General features: G+C 43.7%; 1 protein-coding gene across 1 annotated transcript in view; it reads left to right on the forward strand.

Annotated features, from left to right (window-relative positions):
* Positions 1–3,200: 3,200 nt before the first annotated feature.
* nrg3b (neuregulin 3b) overlaps positions 3,201–22,235 on the forward strand; it is a 166,004-nt gene continuing 146,969 nt past the window's right edge. The window contains exon 1 of the mRNA XM_031843205.1: positions 3,201–4,203. Within this exon, the coding sequence (XP_031699065.1) occupies positions 3,360–4,203 (844 nt within the window). The 5' untranslated portion in view covers positions 3,201–3,359. The remainder of the gene's footprint in view (positions 4,204–22,235) is intronic.

The raw sequence follows: 22,235 nt of genomic DNA on the forward strand, positions 1-22,235 counted from the left end.
AGCGATGAAAGAAAAAAAGAACCAGTGAAATCCTGGGAGGGACTGTCGACAGCCTGTCAAGTATAAACATATCTTCAGAGCGGGACAACATCTCCACTCCTAAAGCAGTAAACAATGCAGTCGGACTCATCAGACGCATTAGAAAGCCGCTAATGAAAGATGTGATCTATACAGAAACATGAATAAGCATGGAGATGTCACAGTGCTGCAATTGTGTTAGACATGTTCTATTATTCATGAAAATCAATTGAGAAACCAACCTCAGGGTGGTGCAAATTGTTATTGTGAAAACAATGCATGCAAAATAGCTTAATTTTAGAGTCATTTGGGGACTGTAAGGAGTTTGAAATGCATTTTTGTTGCAATGAGTGATAAAGACAGTAATGAATGATGTTGTTTTGGGATTTTGTTGGAATGATTCCAAGGTTTTGGATCTTGAACCGCATATTGTACAGACGCTTATATAAGCCGTGTGAAAAAGCAGCAGACATTTTCCTCATTTTTCTCTCTCCTCACCTCCCTCTTCCTTCCTGCACTCTCCCCCACTTTCTTTCATCCTCACACAGAGCCACACGTACTATACACACCAATTCTCAAGGATTATTATTACAGACTATATCCACCCACTTTTTCAACGATTCATTATTTTCTTGAACTTGACGAATACTCCAGTTCCAGTGTTTCACAGAATCAATCATGTTCTAAAGAAGTAGCTTGAAATAATGCCACAACCCTACCTTATCTTGAAGCAACAATAAATAATGAAGCAGAGTACCTCTGTGTTCATCAGCTCCTGAGTTTTCTTCCATGAGCAACAAAAGCAGCTGCATTCAGTGGCACTTTGTCAAAACAAAATTGGAGACATTGGAGACGTCTAAATGTCTGATTAGCAATTTAACAACCGCAACTTGTTTAAATAGCTTTTTTTATGATTAGAAATGAATCGAGGAAAACTGGGTAGTCACACTTTAATAATGAAACAGCATTGATGTGTCTCCCAGGGTGACAATGCGTGTGCAAAAAGAGACGGCGAGTATTATTTCATGTTACAACTGTTACTTTTTTTTTTTTTGTTGCTCAAAAACTGTATTTATATTGCATGAACATAGAAAATAATCGACACCCTTATATTGAATCTCCTTTCATGCACTTCAAATCTTTGTAATGGATAAACATTTTCAAATTTGGTTTTACCCTAAATTTAACTCTGTTGTATTTCACGTATTTTCATACAGTAATTTGCTGTTGATTGCATCTGTCTCATCATATGCCCTATCCATGCATGGTTCCTATGTCACAAGCTTTTTATTACAATACAAACCAAATGCCAAATGCCAAAGGAGCCTTGAATCTACTTGTATCTTGAGAATATTCTTCACTCATATTCTGATATCAGTGAGGCTGTGCTGCCGATATAACCTGGTAGTCCCCTGTGCACTGTAAAAGAAAGGATTCATCCACTGCCCACAGCAGTATCAAGTTGAAGTAGTGCTCTAACTCGCCCATAAATTAGGAGCCAGGTGTTTGGTTTGCTTGCTCTTGTGTGCCACTGGTGGAAGACATCGAGGTGGCGCCTCCCTCCTCATCCTCTCTCTCCCTCCTTCCCTCTCACCGCTCCCTGGGGTGTGTCTATGGCAGCGATTCTCCTCTCCACGCCGTGTGTGCATGTATGTGTGCCGTGCGCTGCTGTTGCTGCCGCCTCCGCCCTCTGCCTCCTATCTGCATCTGCTGCAGAGCTTAGCCAACACGTACCTCTGCTCTCTCTCTCGCTCTCTTGTTTTCCTACCTACCCATTTCTGCCCACCACAGTTGTTCTTTTCTTTTCTTTCTTTCTTTTTTTGCCGATAAAAGAGTCAGCGCACACCTACACCCGTGGAGTCCGCGGGGAGAGATGGGGCAGTCACTAGTCGTCACTTTGGAGTGTTGAGGACGGCGGGCGTACCGGAGGAGAGCACCGGATGGGATGGGAGCCTTGAAACCCACATCACTCACCGCGGATTTAGCGAGCAACCCCTCTCCCCGCCTCCCTCCGCCATCCCTCTCTCCCTCCCTCGCTGTCTCTCCCTAGTCTGCAGCCTCCAAGAACAGCCGCCGCATCATTTTTTTCAGAGCAGCAGCAGCCAAGCCTCCCTCACTCCATCCTCTCTCTCTCTCTCTCTCTCTCTCTCTCTCTCTCTCTCTCTCTCTCCGTCTCCCTTTCTGCTGCTTGCACCACTGTGGGAATGCAGCGAAGGTAAACGAATCGTATAGGCTTCTTCTCTTCCCCCCCTTCCCACCGACACCGGATCTATCATCGCAGACAGACTGCTGTGGAGACACACGGCTGTCACTCCCGGAAAATCAGAGTGGTGTGGTCGGGGTAGGGATTGGACCCAGATCACTTGGATTTACCCCGCTACCCCCCGGGCGCCGCCAGCACCGCCCCATCTCGTTTTCAGATCACATCGGATCCCTTTCTCTCCCCCCCTGCCTCGATTCAGTTTCGGTGGCTTTCACCGTCTGTCTCCCCCACTGGATTACCGACAGCTGGAGCGACCAGAAGGGTGTCTGGGCATGGAGTGCTATCGGAGGCAAACTTGAAGTAACCGACAAAAGACACCTGGAAGAGGAAAAGGAGGCTCGCTGATGTACGCAGGAAAGGTCGAATTAACTCAAACGAAACCTTAGAGAATAAAGGAACAATAAGTGCTTCGCATTTTCAGGAACTTATGCGGCGGATAATCAACCAATTGAGTGTGGAGACGGGTGCTGCCGTAGCATGGGTTGTTGATCTACGCACGCACACACGCGCATGGATTTACAGCTCCAGTCTGAGGCGGATCGATATCCTTCTCCGTTCTTTTTACGTCGGCTTCTTTTAACAAGAGAGTGAAGCATCCTGGGATTTATCATCGCTTCGTTAACGCTGAACTACAGTGAGGCGGCCCGTCTTCTCGCTCCCTCACCTGTCCGTAACCCGCGTGCTCGTGTGGAAGTGTGTATATTCTTGTGCGTATTTGCGCGTGTGTTTGGTTTGTTGTCCGCCAGAGGGACTGTAGGTAATATCACTATTGCGTGCGTTTGAGTGCTTTTCCAGTTTTTAATTAGTAGTAGGTGAATGTGAGTGGGTTGTGTCCGCTCATGCTCGTGCTTTAGTTCATGTTTTATGTTTGTACATGTAGATAATATATATATATATATATATATAAATATATATATATGTATATATATATATATAGGCTAGGTATTGTGTGGGTACATACTTAAGATGCCCAGCATTTCTTCTGCACCACATCCCCTTCCTCGTATATGCCCTTGTATCATTTGGCCACCTGTTTGACCGCCGAAACACCCCCAACAAGACGAAAAGCTCCGTCAGGATGAGTGAGCGTTCTGGTGCGAGCAGTCTAGCGGCCATGACACTGGAGGAGCCAGGGGCTGAACAGGCATCTCCCAGAGCCCCGGGCCCTCTCCGCTGCGGCCCCTGTGCTGTGTGGCCTCGCCAGCAGACCTGGCTGTGTGCCGTGCCCCTGGTAATGGGCTTTGTGGGACTGGGACTCAGTCTCATGCTGCTGAAATGGATTGTTGTGGGATCTGTCCAAGACTATGTCCCCACTGATCTGGTGGATCCCAAAGGTAGCATTGGACAGGACCCCATATTTCTCTCCAAACCCAGTGCCATGCCCAAGGGCCCCGACATTTCCACAGCCACCACCACTTCAACTGCCTCCACCACGGCCATGGTGTTGACTACCACGCCGCTAGCTGCCGACGGTACAGCTCCGGCGCCAAGAACTCGATCGGGGCCACCGGCGAACCACTCGGCCAACGGCAGCACTGCCAACGGAGATGGCAGTCGCGCCCCGCACCTTCACAACCGCGTCGGCACCCGCATTAGTGGGACTGTGGTTACCACCTCCACCACTCGCGCCACCCGACTCACCCCACCACTCAGCGGTAAGGAGGTCACCCCTCGCAGCACTGTTAGAAAAGGAAGCAGCACCGTCGGTGGACGCAACGGAGCCGCCAACTCTAAGCCGGGGCAGACCTCTGCCACCGTCACCACGACAGCATCCACCACAACTACGGCTACCGCGAAGGCCACCGCTAAGGCGCAGCCGACCACCTCCCAGCAGGCGGCGCCAGTCAAGCCCACGTCACGCTGGAATCACGGGCGCCCAGGCAAGGGCCCGGCCACACGCCCACACCACCGCTTCCGAACACGTAAGTTCACCTTCGGGGTTTATGGAGAGTTAGTGCGGTTGTGTGAGGTTATGTGTGGAACTGGAGATGAGTGTTTCACAAGAGCTCTTTTCTGGGCATTTACAGTAGCAATAATGGTATGTCACTATAACAGCCAGTTATTACATGCAACTGTGTGCCTGGATTTAAAAAAGAACAACGTCTTGTCTTATATGACTCATGGTCTGAGAATATGCATTTTTTCTTTTTATATCCAAATGGAAAGTGGATACTACCGCAGCTTAACATTAATCGCATTCATTAGCACAGATAGATATCCGGGGATATTCTCAGTACTTTCACCCCTCTCGTCTTTATCTTTCACTTGCGCATTAATCCGATAGGAATCTTGGGAGGTTTTTTTCACCCACTGGTTTAAGTACCATTAAAGGCAGGGCTCCGTCTAGTAAAGCATATTTTATTTGGTCTGCTTGAGTTGGGATGTTGAAGCTTTGCGATGTGTCATGTGACTGAGGACGGCACATTTGTGTTATGAAAACAAATAACAGGAGCTGGTGAGGTGTCGAAGCGGGATAAAGGTTAGCTTTCACCTCCTGTCGAGAGGAATCAGATATAGCAAGGCCACACATCTCATTTAGATCAGAGGATACTGGGAGCAGATTGTCGCAGGTACTGCAGGGATATACTGAGAGAGAGAGAGAGACAGAAAGATAAGGCACAGAGGGGAAAGTAGATGGATGTAGGGATGAGAACGAGGTTGCAAAGGACAAGTGGATAGAGATGAGGTAGGTAATGGAGAAAAAGAGAAGAAGTACTTTGACAAACAACAAAGTCGAAGAGGATGGCAATGGAAGAAAATGCAGGAAGCATACCAAAGCAGGGGAATGATGAGTGGGAGCTGTGAGCAGAGAGAGATGGCAGATGGAGTGGGCTAAGTGAGGAAAAGGCTCGAGGGAGATATAGGGTGTAAAGCAGGGTAGCTGTGAATTTTGCGTATTTAGCATTGTGTAAAAATATAAAAGGAGGCTTCCTGATTATTCATTCCACAAGGGGCATGTTTTTAACATCACAAGGCATAGTTTTCAGACGTGGGTGGGGCAGGATGCGAGTGCAGTCATGAGTATTGCCTGTGTGTGACTGTAGGATTTTTATTCTCCAACTCAAACAAATTCAGTTGAAACTTTAATTGGCAGCTTTGACTTAAAACTCACATTTGGCTCTTGATCATCTGTGTTTAGTTGCATGATTCGCCTTAGCTTTATACAGTTGCACCAATGCAAAGGCTCCAGGTCCAGTGGCCAAGTACTGTCTTCAAAATGTCATGGTAATAATATGAGCTCAGTGGATTTACCAATTCAAGGAATTATGAAATTGTCCGTTTCCTGTTTTGTTTTCCCCCCCCCCAGCAAAGTGCTCTAGTGGGCAACGACAAAACTTTAATGTGAAAACTGAAACCTTAATTTCTCAACGTTTCTGGTGTTGATCATACGTTTGGACGGCAGCTCCGGTTGGACATTGGATATTAAACTGTATGTATTCTGTTTGCAGTTGAACAGCTTTTGAGAAAAATGACTTAAACTTTGTAGTTTTCCCAATTGAGCGAGAACATTGGCTGTGATCAGCTTGAATTCACAAAGCAACAATGGACTCCGATGGTGACTTAAGTATAGAAATTCCAATAGGCAGTCCTCAGACTCCACCCGCACCATAATCCACTGCTCCAGAGTCAGTTACGTCACTCTACAAAGAGCTGCCAAACAGCTGAAAGCTGCCAAACCGGGCAACCCCCTAGTGTGAGCATCAGGACGCATCTGTTTGTACTGTATACTATAAAAAGGGCACTGCCTTCAAAAGCTAAAGCATGCTTCGTAAAGCTGCACTCAGTTAATATTATCTTTCACATATACAAGTGATTCTCAGTGGAGGCTGATGTTGTTGATAAGTCTCAAGCCTACATGTTGACATCATGACTAGTGGGCTGCCCACTTATTACATCCATTATCCATGCATTTAGTAAATATCTAACAGGTGGTACTCTACAGGCACCAAAACACATGTCTGCTGTCCTCATTGTTGCAAATCAATGGGGACAGACCGTCCCATTGTTTTATTCAACTCTATTTCACTAAAGTAAACCAGATCTTAAAAATGCAGACCTTGCCGAATGAAAGCTTTAAACATCACCATGGCAGCACGCATTGTTAAAGTAATAATTGATTACGTCAGTGATGAAAACTTTGCTGCAAAAGTAGTCATATTTGTAGAAATAGATCCTGTCTCCTACTTTAAAAGAAAAAAAAGACCATTAATATTTTCAAAGCCATGGAAAGTGTAATTTTAATAGCTAGGTACCTCCACCGGAGATTTATGGCAGTCTGACATAAAATATGCTCATCATTCATATAGCATATACATATTCAGTTTGTTTTGTAAGGAACGTCAAATGGGAAGTAAGTCACCCAGTTTATCACAGTTTAGCTACATCTGACAGCATTGTTTTTGTTTTTCATTCGACATTTCAGCTATATGGAGTTTTATTGAAATCTCTCCTTGCAGTAAAATTGCTGCAGATATTCCTCACTTACAGTACATTCTCATGGCCCAAGACTTTCTGATGAATGGTTTCCTTTCATTGATGATTGTAGGTTGATTGCAGACTTTAACTTGTTCCTCGGTCATTCGGTCGGCAACCTCCGGAAATAAGTCTGATTGTATAGAAGTCTGTGAGAAAATGACCCTACTCCTCTCCTGATTACCTCAGCAAACATCGTACACATGAGTTTATGGTCTCAATCACTAGTCCCAAGTCTTCTTCAATACAGCATGATGTTCATTTAGTAAATTATGGTCCTATTTAGAGTAAAATAGACCAAAAAGCAGGGTGTGCTTTAGGGCGTGGCTACCTTATGATTGACAGGTCACTAACACAGCTTTGTCCAGTCTGGGAGCTGTCTCACAACTTTAACCCTTTCACAGTGTGTTTTCAGTTTATGAAAGTCATTTGTAACATTTTGGTTGCCTAAAAAGTCTTATTCAGCGTTCGGTTGTACTTAGCTCCACCCTATCAAATCACTTCCGGTTGCAAAAAGCCAAGTTGGGAACGGGTAAAAACCAAGATAGCGACGGTCGAAATGCCGAACTCTAGGCTTTAAAACGGCAGTCTACAAAATACTGAGTGACCAAGTTCACTTGTTACTTACAGTCTATGTAATATTTAACATTTCATTTGAAGAAAGACATTTGATGACACAGAAGAAGCATGCGTTTCAAAATGTTAATTAATGGAAGTAAAACTATTTACTGATTGAATTCACCAGTTGACTTTGTGGCATTCAACCGTTTTATGGAAGTCTTATTCCTGAAATGTTTGCAGGACAGCCCTCCTTGAGCAAAACCACAGCTGTGAATCCATTGATTAAATAGTCTTATGTTCACTATCATGCTTTCACTTCCAGTATTTGTGAACACTTTGAATTTAAACCGGATCAAACAACAAAAAACGGTAGGGAACATTGCTAAAATGTAATGGTTAGTGTTAAGAGACCACTGTCACTACTTATACGCCCAAGGCTACGCTTTGTGTTAAATGGCTTCTTGTTGTTATGGTATTCTCCCCCGTGCCTCGTATTGACAATGTTTGTATGGGCTAAAATATTGAAGCATTCTCTTTACTGCATATTGCTTTAATTCATACAACCTCTGTACTGTTTATATTCATTCACAAAACCCTTGTGTACAGTATTTATGTGCCATATTAGATGCAAAACACTAACGCGGTATTCTTGAGGGCAAAACACTGCCGTTTATGGAGCAAACGTCAGAGAGTGCAGCTTCTTTGAAAGCTTGGATGCATCAAGTTTGTGGATTTGTGCAATGCCGCGTATTTAAAGTGTAAAGATACACAGAAAATGTCTCAGCTGATGATGAAACGCTCCGTAAAACATGGCTTCAGGTGCGTTTGTCTTTACCCACGGCCAAGTCATCTCATATTTGATGTTAAATTGTGTGCTAATGCAGTTATACTGTATGGCCTCTGGTTTCACATTATCTGGACTGCGCATAGGAGGCAGTAACATGTTTTTCCCCCCACTCTACTCGTTGCTATTGCTCCTGCTGTTTGGTGAAGATCTCAATTAATATCTGTTTCCTGGAAGAAAGACAATCCCTGTCCGTTGGGGATAATGACATATTTTCCCTACTCTTGTCTTTTTTTCCCTCCTCATTCTCCCTTGCTCTCCCTCTTTCCCCATGGTTATTGTGTCCGCTCTGAGTGTCATTGTATTTCTCCATCTACTTTTGCTTTGCTTTTGTGCTTTCCATCTTCCTTCATACGTTAGCTCCTCAGCTCATATTCATGAGCATATGGGCACACGCAGAAATACTGGCACACTTTTAACACAAAGACGAGCCTGACGCATGTGTGTGTGCCCAAACTCATGAATCTATCGTTTCTTTTTCTGAGGCCATTACGTATCCGACTCCACTCTCTACATACAAGCCCCATTGGCTCATACGTAGGGAAATAACAGGTGAATGGAGCAGAGCACAATGGATGCCTGTTGGGGAAACCATGGACGCTGCCTTGGCTCAGGGCCCAATGCCACTCTCTTCTCGCTTGTGAGGAATCTTCCTTAGGGAAGTGTGGTTTGTAATTCCATGCACATCTCGCTTGCCTGATTCCCGAGTTGTGAATCGCCAGCCACTTTGAAATTTTTGTCAGGCAATTCAAAAGATCTGGTGTTGCTCTTCAATGGAATCCATGGCTGTTTCACCCAGTTGGGGGAAACAAGCCATTCAGTCAGCGCCTTTTATAGGTGAGAGTCATTGTGTCGTCTGTGTGAGAGCAATCCACAGCTATCAAGGCTTCTGTAAATCAACTGAAACAACGCCCATCCAACCAGAACAGCTGTGAATTGAAGGATTTGTTTTTAACAGATGAAAAAGTGTTGTTGCTGTCATCCCCATGGGTTTAATTTTCAGTTGGCTTCCCTGGTAATTATGAAAATGGACGGGGAGGATTCAGTCCTTTATCTTGAAACCACTTGTGTAAAGGTATTTGAATTTTTGTGTGAAGTGACTTCCATCAGCTGGGTAAAAGCTGACTTCTGATAGCCAATGCTGATGCAGATTCTGTCGCCCGAAATTGACGTCAAGCAGATGGACGCTTCAGTCACGGGGATTGGTCAGGGCAAAAAATAGACTCCCTCATAGACTCCCTCCCCAAACAGAAAGCAGCTTCACAAGAGGCCAATGTCAAACTGAATACTGGAGCGGGAACGAAATAGCATTTCAGTCTGAATAACAGGCTCACCTCATACCACTATGGAGTCAAAAGCCAGTCAGAAATTGTGCCACGTTTTGTATTTCAGATAGGAAAACACCGGAGAGCGACACAGACGTCCGTTTTCGATGTTTTCTCCTGACACGCAAGCTCCTGTTTTTTTGTCGTTTGTTGTTATTTGTTATTTTCCTGACTATACATGAAGCCTGCACAAAGTACTACTGTAGGACCGGTGAAGCGTGTAAGGGGGATTAAAAACAAAGATATAAATCCAGTTTGCCTCTCTTTCTCTCTCTCCAGGGAGGTCAGGCTCAGATTTGCCAGGCTGCCTCTGAGGCCCCTCTGTCTCTCCTGAGACACGCTCTGCTTGTTCGTTGAGGCCCGGCCCAAGCAGAGCTGCTTCGGCACAGCGTGTGTGTGTGTGTGTGTGTGCAGCTGCACCGATTTACAAATATTTTCCTAGTCAGAAAAAGCAAGTTCTTGTGCCTCAGCTTTTTATCATTTCCGCCGCACAGTTATTGAAGACCATTTGAACCCAAACTGTTTTTTTCTTGGTCTCAGCGTGTGACTTACGGAACGATTCTTACTCAGGCTTGTTGAAAGCCTCAGAAGAGGATTTGATGTTAGCAAATAGCAGAGTAATAGCAGAGTAATAGCAGGGGAGTTGGTGCTAGGAGCTGTTAGTCACAATAAATACGATTTTGCTCTTAGGAAATACCTGTCTGACACAACTATGGCCACTGTACGTCAAAATCTCATTTAAGTGGCTTTAAAGTTGGTTACTTATTTAAAATGAATGGGGATTTCAGTAAAGTGCTTGCATAAATGCTGTGATACCAGAAATAGAAATTATTCATATTAGCATTGCTGGTGGAGGCAATAGCAAAAACCATGTGCTCAGTACATGCTACAGTACATGTGGTCCTTCTGACACTGTGTACCAACCTGCTCCCATTAGAGTTTTTATAGTGCAAGAAATTTACATATACAATTTCAAGTTTTTTTTTCTCCCAATTAATCAGACAGATCTCTTAAAGAAAAGAAAGAAACATCCTTACTGTATAATGTTGGCCTATATGAGATTCACCCGAGAGCCAAAGATGTGTGTGTATAGACTATGCACATGCAAATGAATGAAACTGTGAAGCATTATGCAGTGTTGGCTCTGAACATCTAGCTAGCAGAGACACTTGACACTGATGGGCACCAATTACAAAGCAGAATACATCAGTGTAGTCAGCATTCAGACAAATTATCCCAGAGTGACAGCCCGGGCGAATGCTCGAAATTTTGTGGGAATTGATCCCATGCCCTTTCCGTTGCAAGTGGCGCGCTCTACCCACTGAACCTCACTGAATCAATAAGAGGGAGGGAGGGAAGGGAGGGAGCCACGAGAAACGAGGGCTGAGAGAGCGAGATGGAGAGAGAGAGAGAGCAGAAGGACAGAAATAGGGCGTGTTGGATAGAAAAGGAGAAAAAAAAACAAGAATTTGTTCGGGCGAAGACTGTCAAAAACCATGAGAGCATGCTCCAGAAGTAAAGAACCAGCTGCAAGGTAAAGACATATCACAGTTGAGTGAATGAGGCTTGGCCAGACATTTTACATATCTCAGACCACCATTCTACCCGTTCTATTATTATCTCTCTCATTTTTATGCAGATTGCCCTCAAGGTGTTATCCATATATGAATTTTCTTTCACTTCAAACCTGTCACCACAATGTCTCTGCGATGGGTCCTATACAGAACTGAATCGGCGAGTTATGTAAAGCAGTGGAGGTTATCAGTGTAATATCTTATCTATACAAAACAATGAATCGAATAAATAATAGTCATACAATTGAGGATGAAAATAATCATTAGTTGCAGCCTGAAATCATTGCGAAACAATAGAACCAGTGCTGTTGTAGCCCTTGCTCTTTGTCCAGTATGTATCATACATTAACACCGTTGAGGGCATGCTAGACTGAAACAAGCGAGCACTGACAAGTAAACCTGAGCAATACGCGAATGGTTTGGACACACAAGGGTGAATCATACCAAAATGTGTCACGTTGGGCTCAGTGGTCCAGAAGAGGGTCTCCTGTGTAACATCTTAGATTGTAGCCTTCGGATTGTTGTTGCATGTAATCCTCCTTAACACAAAGGACATCTGATCCTTGAGTTGAATCTCCTCGGCAACACTTCCTCTCAAGCCATGCTCATATACCGCCTCCTTCGGTTGAATTGACAGACCCTTACCCACAACCATGGTCCTAACCCTAAACTAAACCTTTTGTAACTTGAAGCGTACAGGGCTTGTTGGGGGGGGGGGCTAAAAGGCCAAAAGGACCAAGGGCTCTCTGCGAATTGGCTCTGTAAACAAAAGTCGCCAGCAAGACCGTAAAGATACGAAGAAGAAACACCAAACATCTCACCACGCTAGAAGCAACCATGCAATACCACACAGCTCATCTGAGCTCTTATGTTATATTCTCCTCTAGTCTTAAATTATTCATTATACAGCCACTTCTGTCTAATATTACAAATAATGTGTCCATAACATTCTATGTACTGTATGCAGGCTTAGCAGTAAAATGTTGTGTTGCTGCTGTCATCGATATCTTGTTGTGTTTATCCGATGCCTTTGAGTGACATTTGACTCTCGGGCAGCAGTTGGGGGACTCATCGTGAAGCTGGCCTCCTGGAGTACAGACTGAGGCCATCTTAGGGCTTCTTAATGTCACTGTGATTTATGGAGACAAAATGTCCACCTGGAGGGTGGCAGAGAGAAGAAGAGGGAGGGGAGGGGCTGAAATATTAATGTATGGGAAGAGAGAGAAACATGTCCGTTGCCGGAAGTGTGAATAATTGATGAAGCTTCCCTTTTATAAAGTGCTTGAGATGTCCCGTGCTCAGTGGTCTAATGGCACAAGGATTTTACTAGAAATCCAGCGATTACAATTTTCTTGGCCAATTCCGATTTCTGATTTATTTTAAAAGGCTGACCTGCCGATTTCCAGTTTCCAGTTTCGACCGGTGGCCGACTGATCGTTGCATCTCTATATTTTACCATGCCGATAGTTGGCCTCCACGCGTTGTCTTTCAGAGGCGAAGGCACTGATCATCATATGTGGCGTTTTCATGGTATTCGATCCCTGGACACAAAATCAGTAAAAGTTTAGATGTACATTTGGCTTATTTTTGCTCGTCTCTTTTCATGAACGCATCAAAAAGCCTCTCCTACAGAGTTAATAGCCACTAATTTGTCCACAAGGAAATAAAGGTGTTCTTAGCCTAAGGGAAGAAATAATCCTAATTGAAAGTAAACAGTGGGATCATTATTGTCTGCGAACATGACTCCCCCACTTTACCTCTTTTCAAATTGGAAGAAATGGAGAGTAGAGAACAAGACTGGGTTTAGTGGTGGTGGTGATGTGTGTGTGCTCGGGGAGTACTCTCTAATTCACTCATTTTAATCACATGCTGTCATGCCTACTTACCCACGAGTCTGCCACGGTGCTTTTTTGTGTTTTAGGAATGGATACTGTGTATCGGCCTGCTTCTGAAGAAGAAAAACCCGCCTGTCATTCATTCATTCACCCACTCCTTCATTCATTCACTCGTCCATTCATGTGCAGAGAACGCAGTGACTTGCTGATGGCTCAAGGGGCACTGAGATATAGTAGTGCATGTGGCTGTGGCAGCGCAGAGAGGATTACAGTCCATCATATCTGATCTGAGACTGTTAGATCCCAATATTGAATTACGGACCCCGCGGGGTCTCTGGTTCCGATATCAATTTGCAAACGAATAACGCGGAAAGGAAAAGGATGAGAGTCGGGGGTAGGTGTTGGGTTGGGAGGGGGTTATGTGGCTTTGAGGCAGTTTTGTTGGGATGCGTTGAATCTAATAACAGACTTTTTTCTTTTTCGTTCAAGAGACTGCAAGTGGCCACACAACTGCAGTGCCATGTGGGATTTATGTATTATGGAGCTTGAGTCCTTCCCTATTCTGTTGGATATATGGTCCCATTTTGGAGGGATTACAGCTGCAGTGGCTGCATAAAGCCTTCATTAACCATTCAAATATTTATGGCCCACGTACCCTTTAAAAGCAGTTTAAAGGGTTATAAAAAGGAGAGGGCTGCGTGTAAGACATTAAAAGCTGCATGATATATCATTTTGAGTTTTATCATGTTAAATTTGATTTCCTTTTTTAAAAGGATACTCAAGTAACAATTCATATAGAAATAATCTCACTCACTGTTGTTGGTATCAAACATGCCCTCATCCTGTTGGCATGAAAACAAGCCCACAGTTCTAACTGTACGTTTGGCAGCAACTCCTCCAAACATCTAAACTCTCGCTTTACGCCACATAGAAGGGATACTTGAAGTCACGACTTCAAACTGAGGTATGCGCGGCATGTGGAACGGGATTTCTCACATGGCGCTGCTTCGCACATAGCATCTGGGTACACAACGAGCCTGCAGGAAAGTGTCGATTGCGGAGGTTGCAGCGGTCGGATTGATTCACTGCAATGTGTGGCCTGCTGCCACCTCCAGTGACGGGAAATGTGCCACGGTGTCCCGGTCGAGATGGAGAGGCTTGTTGTGGCGTGCGGAGGTGGAGGTGGAGATAGAGGTCACCTCTCTTTCTCTTGCCTCCCTCCCGCTATCTTTCATGCCTCTATACTTAGGTTCTCCTATTTTTTATTCTCATCCTCATGTCCTCTATTTTAACTCCAACACTTGGCTCTCTCTTTGCTCTCAGTTCTTCTTTATGGGCTTCTTTCATTCTCCTCTCATTGCTGACAGGATGAATAGCAGCCAATGAGAGCTCTTATCTTAGGAGCGCACCGGAAGAGATAAGAGTATCGTTCATCATTCCGTATTACCTACTGTCATTACACCCTGCAAAGAAATCCTGAGGAAATGATGATAAGGAGCCAAGACTATTTCATTGTTGTTATGAATTATGATGATTTTTCTTTTATTCATATAGGCCTCTGAAATCCTTCAGTTCTCCATATACTGAACCTGAAGCTGCATAGATGTGATATGCTTAGTCATCGCTTTCCATGACCAACTTTTACACCTTACTTTAAATATCAAATGGGATCTCAAGTGTATTTGTGATTGTGTAAAATCCTAATGCTTTGAAATAAATGACGATCCTCTGTGCTCACTCCTTCAGAAGACCTCAGAACCCTTTTCTTCTCAGTTGTAATGGAAAGTAACTCCTCCATGTGCTGTCTTCCCAATATATCTGTTCACCATGACTTTAACAGTGTCTCAGATAATACCCTGAAAAGTAAAAAACACATCCATGAAAACTGCTGCTGTAAAGACTCTTAAGAAGAGTTAACCTAGGTAACTCTTTTACATTTCAAACATTCATTTGATGGAAATACTGTAGACAAGGAAACATTGGCTTTAGAAGGATTACCAACTTTAAGTTTATGTATAATGATCAAAATCAACAATTCTTATGATTTATTAAAGTTCAAATCATATATTCAATATGCTTTTCTCAAAGCCACATTTTCACTGTTTACTAACCCTGCTTCGGGTTCTTGCTGGTGCTGGACACATCCATGTACACACCTGGATAATACAAACAAAGGCCAGTGCAATAGTACAGCATACTTGCAGTGGTAAAAAGGAGTCTATCGCCTATTTTTTAGCAGGTTTCCCCCTGTTAAAAAACCTAAATATACAAAAAACAGTATCCAGAATATTCAACATCCTGCTGCAAGTCTTCTGATGAAAACTAAAAAGAGAGAGCCTATCATTCAAGTGGAGTAATGAGCTATTTTAACAGCGCAGCATGTTTTGAAGAACACTGGCTCCATGTATCATTAGGACCTAACTTTAAAGTACTTTTGATTTTACATAAAGCTTTAAGTAGCGGAGGACTGGCCTGCATCTGACCACGGTCTGATCCTTTACTGTTGATGTGTTAGTTGTTGAGAAGCGTTGCAGCTTTTTTTAAAACTCTGCTCCTAAACTGTGGAATACCATTCCCAATGGATAATAAGGAGGCAGCTAAAGTGAGACAGCTTAAAAGACATCCTTTTTAGTTGTCTTTGAACTAGTCTGCATGTCTTTTAGTATTGAACTACTTTACCTCACATTATTATGTTCTGCAGGGTTCTATGTGTCAGGATAATGAGTATGTATGTATTATTAAAACATCAATATAGGCACATAGATTCTTTGGGCTTTTTGAAGTATTTGCGTTCCCAAATATTCAATAGGAAGAGAAAGAAAGATGGAGTAATGCCCCTTGTGAAGTTACAGAAGATGCCATTATTTTTCAAACACTATGTCAGAAGCCCCAGGTGTGCTGATCGTGGCATTGATGAATAGTGAGAGCGGGAGTGGAGAGAGAGATGGAGACCGGGATCGACTAAGGTCCTCCGATGTTATTTTCCTGGGGGTGCGCGCAGCTTGTCTCATGTGGTAATCCATGCATGGTAAACCTTATCCATGGGGATAATGTCAACTCACTCCCAAAGATAACAAGACAAAAGCCCTTGCCTAGCGCTCACTCCAGAGTGTGTTTCATATTCCCCTAATCTGCCGTTTTACATGGCTCTGTTCTATGGATTTGTTGCCCAAGCTTGCCGATAAACACAAACATATACACAAACGCATACGCTTTGGACTGCGTTAGCTTTGCAAAGTTGCCAATGGTGGACATTTATTTAATTTCAACTGCGTCGAGCGCCCTTTGTTCGGTTTGAGAAAACACAATTGCGAATACATGTTGGCAACACAAATTCGGCATGGGAACAGTGTGTCGACAGTATTAAAGCCTGCCAGCACTGAGTATTATTTTAGCCTGGGATTTAAGTGTACCAGATGTTTTTATTGCTCATGGCACTCATGTATGTTTCATTACTCATGGCGAGTTGATTGAGCTAGGGTAAGCGGAGAGTTACTCAAGTGCCTCAAGTTAAACAAAAGGAGCCACTTGTCAATTAGTGTTGTGTAGAAATGTGTGAGTGTGATACACCTGATGTGTGTGTGTGTATATGTGGAGTTCTGCAGATCTTCAGTAGCATAGTGTACGGATCAAAAGATCATAAAAAGGACATTTGGCAGTGTAGTTCATGCTCAAAGTGGCCTAAGAGATCCAAGGTTTAAGAGCACTGAATGTCTACGAGACAGAAAAAAGCATCCATCACATTCACACCCAACCTGTCAGACAACTCGGTGAATTATATATTGAAAGTTCCCCCCCCCCGAACATCCAGGCAGAGACATCTTTCTCTCCATCTCTCCCTTTCCATCTGATGTGCTGCATTGAATCATTGATAGGACATCCACAACAACAGCACTCCTCCCTATAAAACACCTGTCACAGACAAAACAACCAGAGCGAGATGTGGAATCTGTTTTGATCTTTTGAATGGTGAACATGCAGCAAAATGATGCATATTGGGGCCTTGTACACAAATAGTGGTAAGGTTATGCTGTTTGCTGCAGTATTACTGATACAACACTTCTATGTAGTCTTCTCCTGTTATGTACCTATACTTACTGAGGAAATGAGAACACCAAACCCTATTATCTATTTTCCATGATTGCCATTAATGGAACGTAATGAAGGGTTCGGTCACGGTGCAAGCGAGACACTGCCGTTGTCAAGTGCACTCTTTGATCCCAGCTGGAGACAGGGATGCTTCAGGGATATGATGGAATATTTTATTGCAGTTGTGTGAAAGCAATTGGTGGTGCTGCCTCAGTCCAACGCTTTCACCCTCTCCCCCTCATAGTAAGTTAAGCTTTAAAGCCTCAGCTTGGTACCCAAGTGACTATTTTGCATGTTGTTACTCCTAAATCGTCTGTTTTACAAAAGGACTGCGCTCCCTCTGAGTTTTTGGAGAGTGTGTGTGTGTGTGTGTGTGTCGGGTAAAGCCGGGCTCAGACTACAGGCTTGCATCACGCACATAAGGAGAAACTTCACTGATGTCCTTCTCTCTAATCTCAAGCATGCACACATTACAAGATTTGAAAAATAATGACGCATCGCACACTGCAAGACATTATTAAGATTATTGTGCCAGAGGGAGCAGTGCACCACCTCACGTGATCTCATGGGGAGGCAGATGCAAACAAAACGAAGACCGACGTCGTGCGACAACTTGCTGTGACAATGCTTTGCAGTGAGAAAAAAATAAACAAAAGCAAGATGCTAAACGTGAAAGAACTGAAGGGGAGATAGTCATTCTTGATAATTCTGTGTCACCAATGCTAGCTAACGTTAGCCTAAAGGGCTAGCGATTCATGGATTGACAGAGAATAATGAAGATGAAGCCGAGATCGGCTAGTGGGTAGATTGGAGGGTCAGTGTGTAAGATCAATGTATGGAGGCAAGTTTAGATAGATAAAGGTGAGGGCAGACAGATTTCCTGTTTCTCAGAAGTGGAAACCAGCTTGATTAAAAGAACCCACATTTCTCTGAGTGGCCACGTCAAGGCTTGATTAGACAAGAAAGTAAAGCACAAGGCATAATTCATGTGCTCCTTTTTGGCAGAGGGTTTGGGAGAGTTTTAAGTTGTTGGATTTTGGAGCACACGAGGCAGCCTCCCTCAACACAATCATGATATGCTTTTTGTAGCATGCAGCCAAAGCCTGCGGGTTCAATCTAAAATTCACCAGTCATTCATCACAACTCAAGTTAAAGCATCTTCTATCCATGTGTACTTACTAGTGTACATCTGAAGCAAAGCACGCATTATTACAGTATGTAATATTATAATAGTCAAGCCAGTGCTTTTGTGTTGGTTTACATCCAGGGCAGTGCCATCAAACACTGGGCATAAGTCAGAAAATAGACCCGCTCTTGGTCCTTGGTAATCCACAACAGCTGGTGTGTGTGTGTGTGTGTGTGTGTGTGTGTGTGTGTGTGTGTGTGTGTACTTGATAGATGCCGTGTGTGTATATGCATAGACAGAGAGAGGAGATAGCAAGGCCAGATGGGTCCAGCTGTGGATCTGGTGGCCTAGATAAAGACTAGATGGGTGCCACCACCTTCATGAGGTGCCAGCAGAACATTTAGAGTAGGTGTTAAAAGCATGAAGGCTTTGATGGACCCGGACATCCAGCGAGAGAGAGAGAGCGCTCATTAACATCTGCTTTTTAGGAAGTCTAGAATTAAGAATGTTAAAACTTGTCCAATTTGGGTTGAATTCAATTGATGTATCAATCAGTGCATTTAGCTATTTAACCTGGGCTGAAGCTATCAATTACTTGTGTTATGAAACATTTTTTCAAAGGTTAATCCATTGCTTAGTCAAATTGTCAAAAGAAAGTTGTGAAATTACCGGGTAACTGTTATTTTCTCAAATAGTAGTTCATGAAATAGTAAAAAAAATGTCCATCACAGTTTTCAAAACATTTTTAAATGGCCAACCCAAAAGTATTGAGTTCACTGTGATATATGACAAGCAGAATCAGCTTCACACAGGAGAACCTGCAGCCAGAGAATACAGAGCATTTTTCTCGCTATTAATGTCTATTGACCCGATTGATTACTCGACTGATGTATGAAACAGATCAACACTTAAGAGGCTTGATTCAACACGTTTGCATGACAAATGACAGATGGTCAAAATTGCCGTCTGTTGATTTTCTTTCAGTCCCAAAGATTAATCGACGAATCATTTCTTCATTCTTAGTTTTAAGAATGAGTTACTTTTCATTCTTAGTCATATAAGTAAAAATATGGGAAAATTAAGCCATTTCCTTGTTTTCTAATTCGGCCAGACAGTGCTTGCAGCCCGTAGCGGCCATTTCAGCCCACTCCCACACAAACACTTAAATGGCCATTATGAGAGGAGAGGTGGAGAGCCGGTGCTGGTGTGTAGGGAAGGAGGAGGTGAGGCAGCCAGCCTCTGTCCTTTTCCAGGGAACTCTAGGACAGCGAGAGCCTTCACTAGCACCCCAGGGAGAGGGAAGACAGATTAATGCAGTGGCTTTAATATTTCAGATGAAAACGTATTACTGCTCTCTTGCTCTTTCTTCCCCCCCCCATATCTCTCTGTCTCTCTGGCTCAGAGAAGTTGGCCTTGCTTCCTCCTCTTCTTATGTCTTCCTCTCTGGCTAGAAGCATGAATGTGTTTTGCTGAGGGGTAGATGTCCCCGTCCAAAGCTTCTCTGTCTACTCATTGTGACAGTGAGTGGTAGATCAGCAAGAGACAAATCTAAATGAATAGTGGAGTGTGTGTTGGGGGGGGGGGGGGGCTTAACTGTCTGTCTGTCTGTACACTTGCACTGAAAGCTCTTGACCTTGCAACCGTTGCTGTCTATCTTTGGTAACATGTTGTATCTATACATCCTCTTGGATGTAGTTCTGCCTATTAATGTCTCTGCCATGACAACCTCTTTGGGGATCACCACACCCCTAAATGGGTCAGATAGCCAGCATCTTCAAAATTCACAGTGATCACATTTTTTCATCTGGCGCTCTGTGGCGTCTATCCTGGCTTAAGAACAAAGATTCAACATACCATAATACAACGGCACGGATAGGTTCCCAACATGTCTGCTGGCAAGGAAATCCAACCTAAGAAGATTAGAACAGACAATAATCTTGTGGACTGTGGACCAGGATTTTAGAGAGCGATAAATCTATAGCATTTTATTGCCGTATTTAATGATAGTAATGCACTCCGATCTCTTTTTAATGTTGTATTCCATTACGGTTTGTCACAACAGATGCTGAAAAGAAAGATATCTGTCTCTTGTCCCACTTGACTGCGGTTACAAGTGTAGCCGCGGAGCCAGGATCGGTGCAGACCAGCAGGGTGGATGCTCGCTGACACACCCCGGTCGTTCTGTTTGAAGAACAATCTCCATTCAAGCCCACTGCATCACATTCAAAAGCCATCCATTGCATGTGCAGGTCAGGGTCACCGTGAAAACATGGCACGCAGAACAGCTATTCTCCAGCGGGTATACCTGTGGGGGGGGGTTTGTTGTGTAGCGCACGGTCCTGCTGGGAAATGTATTCCCCAGAAGTGTACCTTGGGTCAGACCCTGGGTCTCCCCCCAGGTACCGTCCCCTTCTGGCCCAGTAAACCTCAAAAGGGAGATCTTACAAGCGCCCAAGCCGCTCTACTACTTCAGCTCTTTTTTTTTTTAAAGCAGGAGGTTGTGCTGGCAAGATCATTCTGTGCTTTTTTTTTCGTTGTTGTTTTTTTTATTCTACTTCGTCGTGATATTCAGTTGATGCATTTAAGATGTCATTCTTCATCTATCTCTGCTCCAGGGGGCTTGAGGCTATTTTGTCGGAGAATGAGGTCCTCGTCCTCCCTCGCTTCCACAGCTGCACATGTCACACGCACACATACACACAGGAAGACACACTCTCACACACTCTTATTACACACTGTCACTCTCACACATGCATGCAATAACAACTCTCATCAATCTCTCTCTCTCTCTCTCTCTCTCTCTCTCTCTTCCACACACACACACACACACACACACACACACACACACACACACACACACACACACACACCTGTAGTTCCTCTCCCCAGAGGCCTCCTGTCCTGCCTCTCTCCAAGCCAAACAGTGTGCTAATCTGCTGATGTGTTTGACAGACGCCCTCCCCCCTGTTTCCCTTATTTATTCTCTCTCTCTTTCTCCTTCCCCCATATTACTTCTTCACAGCTCCCTCCCTTAAGATTCTCGCACACACACACACACACACTTGCGCTAATCCGTGATGCCAAAGCAGAAATCGTATGCTGATATTTCTTATAATTAAATGTTGGCCAAAACAGCATACTGAAAAAAGTAATGAAGATATGTTTATCAGCGACTGGAACCTGAGTGCGAGTTGCCAGTGATGTAATTGAATTCAAGATTTAGAGAGTTTGTAAAGTGGACTCAGATTTGTTAGCAGATAGTAGATGATATATAGATGCTCAGCTATTTGGTGCTTTGTCTTCATAGTGTTTTAATCGGGAAGGTAGTAAAACTCGGCAGAACGATCATTGCCTCCTAAAACCGTTACATATCTGTGTTGAAAAATAAACCTGTTAACATTTGTTGTTCTGGGGGCACTTGCTCCAGTCTCCAATATGGCTGATTAAAAACAAATTAGGTATGGCAATAAAAATATAATATTAAAAGAGTTATTAAGATGAATCTTGGACAGCACAAACAGAAAGGGATCCGTTTTAAGAAACGTATGGTATGTGAACCAGCATAATTATGAAAAAAGGTTTGACTGGGAAGTCTTCATTTTGTCCTAGTTTCAGGGTTATACTGCACAGTTCTTGTTGAATGAGGGGGCTTTTCAATGTCACCTTTTGCCAGATGTTGCCTTTGACATAATAGATTTTATCTTTTTGTTACTATGTAAACTTCTACTTCTTCCTGCCATTTATAGATGTGTAGTTGTGTCGTTTGGCATGTTATTTAGCTGTGCACAATTTCATCTTTAATGCTGCTGACATAGTTGCTTCTTTTGGCACAGCATTACGAACTGAATCACTGCTCCGCAGCCTCATCTTGCCCTTCTCTTCAAAATAAAGTTGGCCTGTCCGGTCAAGGAGCTGTCCAGTGCTGAAAGTTGTAACACAGGCAGCTCCAGCGCTGAGCTTTTAGAGGTCAACAAGAGTCAGCAGGAGATGAGGGTGCAACAAGAACACGGCGTTGAGGGGCAGAGACACACTGTAACGCAGCTGGCGAGTGAAAGCGAGGGGAGAGCAAGAGGTGAGGCCAGAGACAGAGAGGAATGTAAGGGATGGAGGACAAAATGGGGAACGGA

Source organism: Anarrhichthys ocellatus, unplaced genomic scaffold (genome assembly GCF_004355925.1).
Source record: "Anarrhichthys ocellatus isolate YVR2014 unplaced genomic scaffold, GSC_Weel_1.0 scaffold4, whole genome shotgun sequence".
In the NCBI taxonomy this organism is placed as follows: domain Eukaryota; kingdom Metazoa; phylum Chordata; class Actinopteri; order Perciformes; family Anarhichadidae; genus Anarrhichthys; species Anarrhichthys ocellatus.